The sequence below is a fragment of the Crassostrea angulata genome, chromosome 10, assembly GCF_025612915.1.
Source record: "Crassostrea angulata isolate pt1a10 chromosome 10, ASM2561291v2, whole genome shotgun sequence".
In the NCBI taxonomy this organism is placed as follows: domain Eukaryota; kingdom Metazoa; phylum Mollusca; class Bivalvia; order Ostreida; family Ostreidae; genus Magallana; species Magallana angulata.
The window spans coordinates 22,400,693-22,412,945 of NC_069120.1; the positions used below are offsets into that span (position 1 = coordinate 22,400,693).

General features: G+C 36.4%; 1 protein-coding gene across 12 annotated transcripts in view; it reads right to left on the reverse strand.

The window, feature by feature from the left end:
* The window catches only part of LOC128168023 (otoferlin-like), an 86,779-nt gene that overhangs the window by 39,858 nt on the left and 34,668 nt on the right, over positions 1-12,253 (reverse strand). For 11 of the 12 annotated variants that reach the window (XM_052834085.1, XM_052834087.1, XM_052834091.1 and 8 more), the window contains 12 exons: positions 7,605-7,791; positions 6,000-6,186; positions 5,400-5,617; positions 4,914-5,022; positions 4,182-4,480; positions 3,751-3,939; positions 3,476-3,592; positions 3,233-3,385; positions 2,698-2,890; positions 2,164-2,423; positions 1,731-1,892; positions 409-477 (listed from right to left, as the gene is read on the reverse strand). In XM_052834085.1, coding sequence (XP_052690045.1) covers positions 409-477; positions 1,731-1,892; positions 2,164-2,423; positions 2,698-2,890; positions 3,233-3,385; positions 3,476-3,592; positions 3,751-3,939; positions 4,182-4,480; positions 4,914-5,022; positions 5,400-5,617; positions 6,000-6,186; positions 7,605-7,791 — 2,143 coding nt within the window. The remainder of the gene's footprint in view (positions 1-408; positions 478-1,730; positions 1,893-2,163; positions 2,424-2,697; positions 2,891-3,232; positions 3,386-3,475; positions 3,593-3,750; positions 3,940-4,181; positions 4,481-4,913; positions 5,023-5,399; positions 5,618-5,999; positions 6,187-7,604; positions 7,792-12,253) is intronic. The other variant, XM_052834092.1, reaches the window with a different exon arrangement.

A 12,253-nucleotide genomic window follows, 5' to 3' on the forward strand; every position in this document is an offset into this window, starting at 1 on the left:
AGGGTCTGTATATTGATTTTTTCTCTATTTTTTTTTTTACATGCACACATCTATAATCTAACATTTACATAATTTCAGTGCATGCATTCTCCTCTTACATGTATATGAACTTAAATGATCATATCTAAAAAATGCTCTAAAGTTCCATTAAGTTTATAAAAATATCTGTTTGACTTATTTCCTCTAAGAAACTTTAATGAAAACATTCTAATTCACACATCTAGTAAGCTTAATTTTGTCTATAGAAAGCAGAGTTGATATTATATCTCTGTGATATGCTGGAATACTAAATACCAACAAACCCTAAAAGAAAAACAAGAACATCTAAAGCTGAGGATCTACAAGCAACTGAAGTGAAAGCAACCGAATGGGTCATGTGACCCCTCGGCGCTCAGAGTGAGGCTATACCAGAGTTCTCTTCCTTGCATACGGCGGTGTAAGATGAGCACTGCGAAGGTCCTTCTCCTCAAAAGGATGCTGCAATGGGTCATCATAAGTGTCAAGAGGGGACAAACAAGGCGTCTAAGACATCGGCTCTATCTAGCATATCTACATAGGGGTGGCTTGATATCAAGCTAGCAGTTGGGGATTGCATATACACAACACTGCTTGTACACATGTAACATATGACTGACATCAAGTTTTTAATACCTTTACCAATTTCTTCATTCAAGTTTTTAATTCATTCAAGATATTAATTGTGATAACCAATTTTTTTTTTGAAAGGGATAAGACATGCCCTGAAAGTCTGTTTCATTTTTCTTCTTTTTTTGTTTTATCAACAGACCAAACATGCAAATGTGTCAACAAAGCAGTGTTATTATCTGTGATTTTGTTAAGGTTTGTGTGTCATGAAATTTTTTGTAAACTCAATTTAGCATCAGTAGGTACAAATCTGCAAAAATATAAAAACAAGCATAATTGATGTTTTCCTCATGCTTGTTAGTGGTTTCCATCATCTCAGTCGGATATACTTTTGATTTCCATTGATCTAAATTAAATGCCCTCAGTTTACTTTTAATGTTTTCATGTGTTACCTATCCATTTACGGTAATACACTAATGTCATTTAACAGTTGGTAGTAAGGTACATTTGTACCAGCATCAGGACATTATCTCTCTTTATCACTATTTCTTCACACTATTCAACTAATTTTTTACTGTTGCTGATGTTTAAATTGTCTTGCATGATATAATCAATAAATAAATAATGTAACCAGTATTCATATGACAATGAACCAAATCTCTAGGACCAAATAACTAAGGATATGAGGACCTATCAATAAGCAAAATGTGCTCTTATTTGATCTGTGCGCAAAATATTCAGGCAAATGCAATACTACTCTCTTATATCAATAAATAAAACATATATAATATTCAAATGCAAAACATAAACGGTCTTTTTTTTTTTATTAACAACACAAGCTGCACTTTCAAGATGCAGACTCCAGTGAAAGCGAAATTTAAGCAGCCAAAGCTTGATGCTTAGATTCAATGATATATATTTTGAGTATCTTATTCATATTCAAGTATAGCCCTATGTTCATAGTTTCAATAATTAATTGTTCTATTCATATGTACGGCATAATAGTTTCTCTGTATGACCATTCTAAATCACTATTATCAACACCAACAAAATATAATTCTGTAGCTGAATTTGTGTCAGCTTCAGAATCTATAGTCAGAAGTTAATCAAAGAAAACGCACTAGAGAATTAGGGGGTTAATCTACCTGAAGTAACTCAAAGCAGGCCAACAGCTGGCCCGCCTTATCAGGTCCTCGATATATATCCCACCACTCAAGTTTGGGCGGAAACTTGGGCATGTCGTAACTCTCGTTCTTCATCTTGACCACTGGTTTGGCCATTGCTCTGCCTATAAATTCAGACTTGCCCTAGGAAAATACAAAATTGCAGAGCTTGCAGTAATTTTACATAGATTTCTTCCATAAGAAATATTCATACAAAGAATACTGACATCAGGAAGTATGTTTTATTCAAAATATCACAGCTTTTGCATGCATTTGCAAAGAGCAACAATAAGAGTTATTGCCCTTTATACAGCATTATTAGCATTATTTACTCCATTAAACACACATAGAGAGAGAGTGTGAATGAGAGAGAGAGAGAGAGAGAGAGAGAGAGAGAGAGAGAGAGATTTTTTACCACTTTATCCTGATCAAAGACCTCAATGATGATGAGCGGAGGATTGTCCACAATCTCGTCTACCTGACCGTATACAGTGACCTCATTGATGATCATCATCTCATCCCAGGTAGGACTGAGGGTCTCCTCGATCACCTGTGTGACCACACTCTGGTCTCCAAATGCTACCCTGGCGAAGGGGTCAGACAACCCCGAGGCATCTGAACCAATCAGACTCCTGGCCTGGTACATGTGGCAGCGCACTTGGAATGTCTCAGAGTCTGTTTACAGGAAAATTTGACACAATTTATCAGATATGATGAGTACAATATCACATTCAATTTAAGTCAATTCAATATACTTGAACAAGTATAAAATAACTTAACTAATTAATGTAAGAGTTATACGCCATAACCTGATCCATTATCAGTATCTTTGTAAGTTTTGGTCACATTTTATATGGATTGTTGTGGATTTTTACAAACAATAATTTACCATTACAGCGTATTCCGTAGGAACAAAGAACATTATATGTTTACACAAAAAGCAACCTACTACTGTAGTGTATGAACTCTGGGGGTACAGCGTGTGGTTTGTTGGCTATCTGTAACAGCCTACTCTCCTCGTATCCTTTAGGCAGCCCGTTCAGGAAGTCCTTCTTATGCTTACTGAGCCCCAGCCACAGGTACACCTGTAACTTGGCCTGGATCCCCCAACCAGACTGACCACTGGCTTTCTTACCTGGCAGCTAAATTCAGAAATCATCAATGAAGTCATTTAAAATCCAGCAGTCTTATAATTCTTGAATATAAATTACCAACAATAAAATGGTGAGAACAAATTTTTACATTAGATTTTTTTCTCTGAAAGTTTATTGAATCTACTATGATCTAAAGATTTTTTATAGCAAGTCAGAAGAAAACCAGGACAAGGACCCGCCAAATTAAACTAACAATGTTGTGTCCTACGTCACTTTTATTTGACTTAGAAAATCTAAAATTTCAATAGTTTGGACTCATCAGGATGTCTTTTTCAACCCCTCTCCCTTTCTTTCTAATGCATGTTGCCTTCATATGGCTACTGTACTCACTCTAAGGAGTAGGATTTGCTGTTTGCCACAGTGTTTGCCCCGTTCCTCTTCCACTATGGAGTAGACAATTTCCCGGGCTGGTACCCGCTGGTAGGCAATCCTCTTGTTACCACTGATCATCCAAATGAACATATCAGGCAGGGCGTGTTGTGGCTTTAATAATGGCAGAAATGTATGTAGTATTTGAATTTTTTAAATTAATGATAAACTTTGCAAAGTTTTTAGATATGTGCATGCATCTACCTCATGTGAGAGTGACTTCAGTTTTTGGAGGTACTGATTGGCTACTTTCAGTTTTTCTTTCAGGTTATGTTTTGATGTGGTAGTTTTCATTGTTCTAGCTGATGTGGATAAGTGATCCTGAAAAAAACCAAACCATTTTAAACAGAATCAGTTATTTTTGAAACAGTGCGTCTTAATTTCCAAACAGGAGTTATTCCCCTTATTATGATTTCTAAAGGTGTGTGAAAATGATTGGTATTTTTACTCAATAATTTAACTCATAATCTAAATCTGACCATCTCTCTGATAAGTAACTTCTGCCTTTCCTTGTCCAGCTTAGTTTTGCCCGAGGCTTGGGTTCCCTTGACGACGCTGACAAACTTTGAACACGAGGATCCCAGCTCTTCAAAGACCCCCCTCATTCTCTTCTCAGGGAATGGCTGCTCCTGAACTATCATCTCATGGACATGAGATATCCCATCATCCTGGATAGGCAAGATACATGTTTCAATTTTCTATGAGCATACATGTATTATCTAAAGATTTTATCAGAAAAGGAATCACATTCAAGAACTCCACTTTTGAAGGAATTTCGAATTATTTTCTTCATTGTTGTTTGCATTTCTTAGCACTGCATTTGCTCTTTGCTGTATTCAACCTTTCCATGAAGGATTAAATATAACAAATATTGTATAACACGATGATTTTAGTGATTTCTGTAACATACTAATTTCTCTATGATCCTGTCCACTATATTAGAATTGTACATCCTCCTTCGGTGGTCCTCTGTAACATGTTTGATATACACACACGGCTTGTCCTCATAATATGGGAGGTGGTAGTATATTTTGTCCTTTGTGGATGGCCGTAGAACAGGGGTGGTGCTCTTCCACTTGGGCGTTTCAACCGCCACTTCATTCAAAAGAGGAGCATCATCAGCCGTTTCTTCATCGGACTCACTGTCATCACTGGAGGAAGTGCTTTTGGTTGGGGGGTTGTAGCCATCCAAAACATTCCCTGCATTTCCTATGCAAGGAATTACAGAAAATGGAGTATATTCTATCTCAGTGGTTAACCATATAAAGTAAAACAGGCTTAAAGTGAACACGCTCATAATAAATTTATGCTTATAGTAAAGTGATTTGCATTTCCTGTGGATTTAAAACATATTGTGATGTTAACATATATAACAAATTAAGTCTATAGCAAAGCAAAACTGTCCATTCATGTAACTTTGTTATAAGTGTGTTTTACCGTATTTGATGCAGGAATCATCAAGAGTTATGCATGATAAATCAAGGATACCTTAAAATCACAGATATTAGTAGGTACTCTTGAAGTGACAGAACATTTGAGCTTTTGAAAGAGTAACATTTGGATGAGCTCAACTAGATGTGTTAGATCTTTTTAATTACAAATTTTCTTGATTATGACATCATAATAACCATGCAGTCCTTACCCATGCTGATTTCAAAATGGACAGGTTTATCTCCCAGTCTTCTGTCTATCATGGAGGCCTCCATAAAACAACCAAACAGAAAGAACTCATCCAGTTTCCCAGCAGCGTTCTATCAAAATCAACAACTATATTAAAATATTTATCTTGGATTTTAAAAATCATGCAAGTATACATAAATCACTATTTTTAAACACAATAAGAATTTATTGTCATGCATACATTGTCGCTTCATGTACTGTAAACACGTTTTATTTAGCATGTAAATATGTAGATTTAATTGAGAGCATTTCTGAATCTTTATACATTTTTTTAGATTGCTACAAAAACATGTTTGACATATTAGAGCAATGTACTTGATTAAGCTGCAGTTGCTGAACCTAACAAAAAAGCCATCATATAATACACAGCAAAATGCAATACATTTACAGTATCATATGTATCAAGCATTGATGCATTGTATCAAGCATTGATACACAGTCCACTTACATCTGATATAGGCAGGGCACTGCAGACTTCCACGGTGGCTGGTCCCCCCAGGTCAGCTGACTCGATGACCTCTGTCCGGAGGGAGATCAACATGCGCCCCCTGTAGGACACGCCCTCCCCCAGTCCGTCGTTCAGGTGCTGGTTCTCGTTGAGCAGACTGTACTGACGTGTGGACCCATACAGATTCACCCAGCATGGACCATAGGTGGGTAGGAAACCTTTAGAGAGAAAAAACAATTCATAGGTACTAAAACTATGGAAAAACAGAGAGATACATGGCTGTATCACCAAGACTGGAGGGTGATATATCTAAGGTTTGCAGTTTAAAAATGTTTCACAAGAATAAGTGAAACATGGTACAGTGTATACTGGTGTTTTCAATTTCTGAAAAGTCAAATACAGTAGTTATGTGAACAAAGGATATCAGGATTGAACCATCGTATATTGTTTAAGTTGTTTATGGAGAATGAATTTCAAAATAGATCGTCATTTGCAATTTTAAAAGCAAAACTAACTTGTTATCAATATTGTATACCGGTACTCAAAAAATGAGAAACCAAATGCTGAGAATTATTTTATATTGTTTTAGCATATCTTAACCTTTTTCGCCCTCGTTTGAGATTTTGGCAATATCGATATAGTGTGTTCCAATGACATCATCATTGACCTTATCCTTGTCTCTCAGCTGTATCTGGATTCTCCGACATAAAGGAGGAAACATCTCAGTGAAGATGATCTGTTCATCCCACTCCGGTTCATAACAACCCTTCTTTACCGTTGTTCTGCCCTATAACAAATATCAATGCAACATTTTGAATTTTACATTACCTTACAATCATACACTGCAAGACAACAAAAATGTGAAAATCAAATTTTGAAAAAAGTGCTTAAAATCATTCTGGAACAAGGCTGAATAATTTCCACCTTCCACAAATCCATGGACTTTCATCAATGTAGATTAATGTGTATCTAAAAAGTCTTTATATAATTCTACAAGAATAGAATTCCTGGGTCCCCCGCCGTCAAGCAGTATACTAGTATCGAGTCTATCGACCAAGGCTGATTTTCGAACTTGACCAAGGTATTAGTGGTATAAACATTTGGTATAAATCTAATGAAAATCCGTCAAAATTTGTAGGCATGAGAGCGCTTACAAGGTCAATTTTTGGATAAAACGGAGTCATTATTGTGGTCAAAGTCCCATAACTCCAACAAAAAGTATCAACCAATGCTGATTTTCGAACTTGACCAAGGTATTAGTGGTATAAACATTTGGTATAAATTTGATGAAAATCCGTCAAAATTTGTAGGCATGGGAGCGCTTACAAGGTCAACTTTTGGATAAAACGGAGTCATTATTGTGGTCAAAGTCCCATAACTCCAACAAAAAGTATCGACCAATGCTGATTTTCAAACTTGACCAAGGTATTAGTGGTATAAACATTTGGTATAAATTTAATGAAAATCCGTCAAAGTTTGTAGGCATGAGAGCGCTTACAAGGTCAATTTTTGGATAAAACGGAGTCATTATTGTGGTCAAAGTCCCATAACTCCAACAAAAAGCATCGACCAATGCTGATTTTCGAACTTGACCAAGGTATAAGTAGTATAAACATTTGGTATAAATTTAATGACAATCCGTCAAAATTTGTAGGCATGAGAGCGCTTACAAGGTCAATTTTTGGATAAAACGGAGTCATTATTGTGGTCATAGTCCCATAACTCCAAAAAAAGTATCGACCAATGCTGATTTTCGAACTCGACCAAGGTATTAGTGGTATAAACATTTGGTATAAATTTAATGAAAATCCGTCAAAATTTGTAGGCATGAGAGCGCTTACAAGGTCAATTTTTGGATAAAACGGAGTCATTATTGTGGTCAAAGTCCCATAACTCCAACAAAAAGTATCAACCAATGCTGATTTTCGAACTTGACCAAGATAATAGTGATATAAACATTTGGTATAAATTTGATGAAAATCCGTCAAAGTTTGTAGGCATGAGAGCGCTTACAAAAAAGTGTGACGGACGGATGCACGGACGCACGGACCCACAGACCCACGGACGGACGCCCAGCATTTTTATGTCCCCGCACCGTGTTGCAGCGGGGGACAAAAATGTTTCTTGCCCATCCTCCCCCATTGCAATCCTACCTGCCCACTTCCTAAGGATTTTTATCGATGTAGATTTACTATACATATGTACCTGGTGGCCAGCGAAGGAGACATTGACATAGGGATCCACCAAGTCCTTGCTCTCTCCTGTGAAGGCCTTTTTGACATTGGCCATGATACCAGTGTTCATTTTTGGCAAGCCCTCTGCCCTGTAGACATTGATGCAGAATTTGGCTCTCTGTCTGTCTGCCGGCACACCCTCCGGTAGAAGCAGGTTTCTAATGCATAGGTAGACGATTTACAACATTTTAAGTAGTTGGCAAAGAAAAAAAAATAAAGATGTTGGCCTTGCATTTAGGAAAAATTGATTTCAAATACAGAGATAATAAGTTTGGCAAGGTTGTTTATCATGACAGAAACATAGGTAATCACAGATTACAAAGCTCACCGAGACGAGGCATCACCCCTATGAGACCACCTTTATCATATTGTATGAAAATCATACTTTATGATCTTGGATATTCATGGATTCTGTTTTGACACAAAATCATATATCATCTGTTAAACAAGAGGCCCATGGGCCACATCGCTCACCTGAGGAACAATAGGTATGATAAAGTCAGCTTAATGGAGTCATAATACAATCTGGACAATGTACATTAATACATGTAGATCCTGTATAAATAAAATCCATTTTTCCCCCTTGGAACTCGGATAGCCCTGATTGCTGAAAATATTTACAAGAGCAGACTTTAATCACCGCTCCTGCACATATATAGGGACTCAACGTTATGCAGGCAGGGATGACCGCACACCTACGCAACTCAACAGGTACCAACGTTAATGCAAGCAGAGATAACGCAAGCAGGGATGACCTCACACTTGCGCCAACAGCTCAACCTAACACAGGGAGTGCCGCACACTTGCACTAGGAAGGCCAGAACACCAGCATGGATTACCATACACTAGTGCTCCGCCGCAACCACCACCAATACAAGCAGGTATGACCGCACACTTGTATCAATGCGATACAGGGCAGAAATGACCGCACATTCTGTATCGTTGGTTAGAAAAACACGAAAATTAGAAAGAGCAGGGATGTCAACACCCTCAATCTCTCCGTACCTGTTCAAGTTTAACCCCAAACAGTCACTCGTTGCAATGCAATAGACACTGTCCCTATATATGTGCCAGCCTAAAATAATTCATAGTATCTAAAAATTGGAAATCAAAAATAAACAAACTAATCCAGCCTAACCCAAAACTACTTATGCAGAACAACTTATATACATTGAATATTTATTATTGTATAAAAATAATCATCACATTAATTGGTTAACAGTGGATGCATTAATTAAAATAATCAAGAATCAATAAATCAAGGGCAATAACCCAAAACAGTAATACAAAATGATTCTAATGAAAAAAATAGCTGCCTGCTTCAATTTTATAGTCATATCACATGTTGAGTATTGCAGTTCTCAAAAAGATCCTTTACAATTGTTTATATATGGGATATTTAGCTACATCAAACTCTGAACCTTCTTGTGAGGCCGAAGAATTGTCCTGGAGCCAAAGTCTTAACAATTAAAAAGAATCATCTTGCTGATTAGTTTCTGAGAAGAAGATTTTTAAAGATTTACTCTTTATTCCTATGTAAAACTTTAACACCCCCCCCCCCCCCCATGTGGCCTCACCCTACCCCCAGGGGTCATGATTTTCACAACTTTGAATCTACACTACCTGAGGATACTTCCCACAAGTTTCAGCTTTCCTGGCTGATTAGTTTCTGAGAAGAAGATTTTTAAAGATTTACTCTATATATTCCTATGTAAAACTTTAACCCCCCCCCCCAATGTGGCCTCACCCTACCCCCAGGGATCATGATTTTCACAACTTTGAATCTACACTACCTGAGGATGCTTCCACACAAGTTTCAGCATTCCTGGCTGATTAGTTACTAAGAAGAAGATTTTTAAAGATTTACTCTATATATTCCTATGTAAAACTTTGACCCCCCATTGTGGCCCCAACCTAACCCCAGGGGTTATGATTTTCACAACTTTGAATCTACACTACCTGAGGATGCTTCCACACAAGTTTCAGCTTTCCTGGCTGATTAGTTTCTGAGAAAAAGATTTTTAAAGATTTATTCTATATATTCCTATGTAAAACTTCGACCCCCCATTGTGGCCCCACCCTACCCCTGGGGGTCATGATTTTCACAACTTTGAATCTACACTACCTGAGGATGCTTCCACACAAGTTTCAGCTTTCCTGGCTGTTCAGTTTCTGAGAAGAAGATTTTTAAAGATTTACTCTATATATTCCTATGTAAAACTTCGACCCCCCATTGTGGCCCCAACCTAACCCCAGGGGTTATGATTTTCACAACTTTGAATCTACACTACCTGAGGATGCTTCCACACAAGTTTCAGCTTTCCTGGCTGATTAGTTTCTGAGAAGAAGATTTTTAAAGATTTATTCTATATATTCCTATGTAAAACTTCGACCCCCCATTGTGGCCCCACCCTACCCCTGGGGGTCATGATTTTCACAACTTTGAATCTACACTACCTGAGGATGCTTCCACACAAGTTTCAGCTTTCCTGGCTGTTTAGTTTCTGAGAAGAAGATTTTTAAAGATTTACTCTATATATTCCTATGTAAAACTTCGACCCCCATTGTGGCCCCAACCTAACCCCAGGGGTTATGATTTTCACAACTTTGAATCTACACTACCTGAGGATGCTTCCACACAAGTTTCAGCTTTCCTGGCTGATTAGTTTCTGAGAAGAAGATTTTTAAAGATTTATTCTATATATTCCTTTGTAAAACTTCGACCCCCCCCATTGTGGCCCCACCCTACCCCCCGGGGGTCATGATTTTCACAACTTTGAATCTACACTACCTGAGGATGCTTCCACACAAGTTTCAGCTTTCCTGGCTGATTAGTTTCTGAGAAGAAGATTTTTAAAGATTTACTCTATATATTCCTATGTAAAACTTTGACCCCCCATTGTGGCCCCAACTTAACCCCAGGGGTTATGATTTTCACAACTTTGAATCTACACTACCTGAGGATGCTTCCACACAAGTTTCAGCTTTCCTGGCTGTTTAGTTTCTGAGAAGAAGATTTTTAAAGATTTACTCTATATTTTCCTATGTAAAACTTCGACCCCCCATTGTGGCCCCACCCTACCCCCGGGGGTCATGAATTTCACAACTTTGAATCTACACTACCTGAGGATGCTTCCACACAAGTTTCAGCTTTCCTGGCTTTCTGGTTCTTGAGAAGAAGATTTTTGAAAATTTCTCGAAATTTTTCATTAATTTCTAATTATCTCCCCTTGAAAACGGGTGTGGCCCTTAATTGTCACAACTTTGAATCCCCTTTGCCTAAGGATGATTTGTGCCAAGTTTGGTTGAAATTGGCCAAGTAGTTCTTTAGAAGATGTTGAAAATGTGAAAAGTTTACGGACAGACAGACGGACAGACGGACAGACGGACAGACGGACGGACAGACGGACGACAGACAAAATGTGATCAGAATAGCTCACTTGAGCTTTCAGCTCAGGTGAGCTAAAAATTGTATGATAATCATATGTTCATATACTTATCAATATAATAATATAAAATTAAATATTGCATCCTATCATACTAACAATATATATCATATAATACAATAAGATACTGCAATAAACAAAGATGATATTGTAAATATGAAATGACATTGTATTGTGTTAAACCTTATTGTATTTGATCACATAATACAACATTATTATACATAATACAATATTGTATTATATGATACAATATAATATTACATAATACATCATAACATTGAAACATATGATATTATATTGTATAATATAGTATGATATATTGTATTGTATGATAATGTATAATATTTGATACATAATATGATATTGTATTATATGATACAATATAATTTGATATAACATTGTATCATATCAAATGATACAATTTTATGTGATAAAGTAAAATATTATATAATACAATATCATACATACATATTGTATCATATGATACAATAATATATTATATAAACCAATATCATATTATACAATATCGTATGATACGATAATATATAATATTACAATATCATATAATACAATTTCGCGTGATATAATTGTAAATTACAGAAACCAATATCATATTATACAATATCGTATGACAATATAATATTGGATCATAATATACAATACTATACAAAACAATATCATGATACAATATCATATCATAAAATAAAAAAAAAATTGATACAATATCAAATCGTATCATATTACTTTTTACAATATAACATATGATATTATATTGTATCATATTAAACAAAAGTGTTTCATATCATACAATACTTTATCATAGGAATCATGTTATATCATTTAACAACAACCTCATCTTTCTATCAAGCAGGTTTAAGTGAGGTAGGAGATTTCTTTAGCATCCTTGATAATGGAGATCAGGCTCTGCATCTGAAGCAACCTCTGCGTTTCATTTATAATATAGTTAAATCAACTATGCAAGCTATCATCTATAAAACATGTGACCTGTTCAAAAAAATCTAAACCTCATCCAGCATCCGAAACCTTTGGCTCAGATTCAGCATTCAAGCCTGTCAGGTGCATCAGTATACATAAGACGCATCTCCATGCAAGTTTTGTGAAGTTCAGACCAGTAATAACTAAGATATCATCATCAGAGGGCACTAGCAATTAA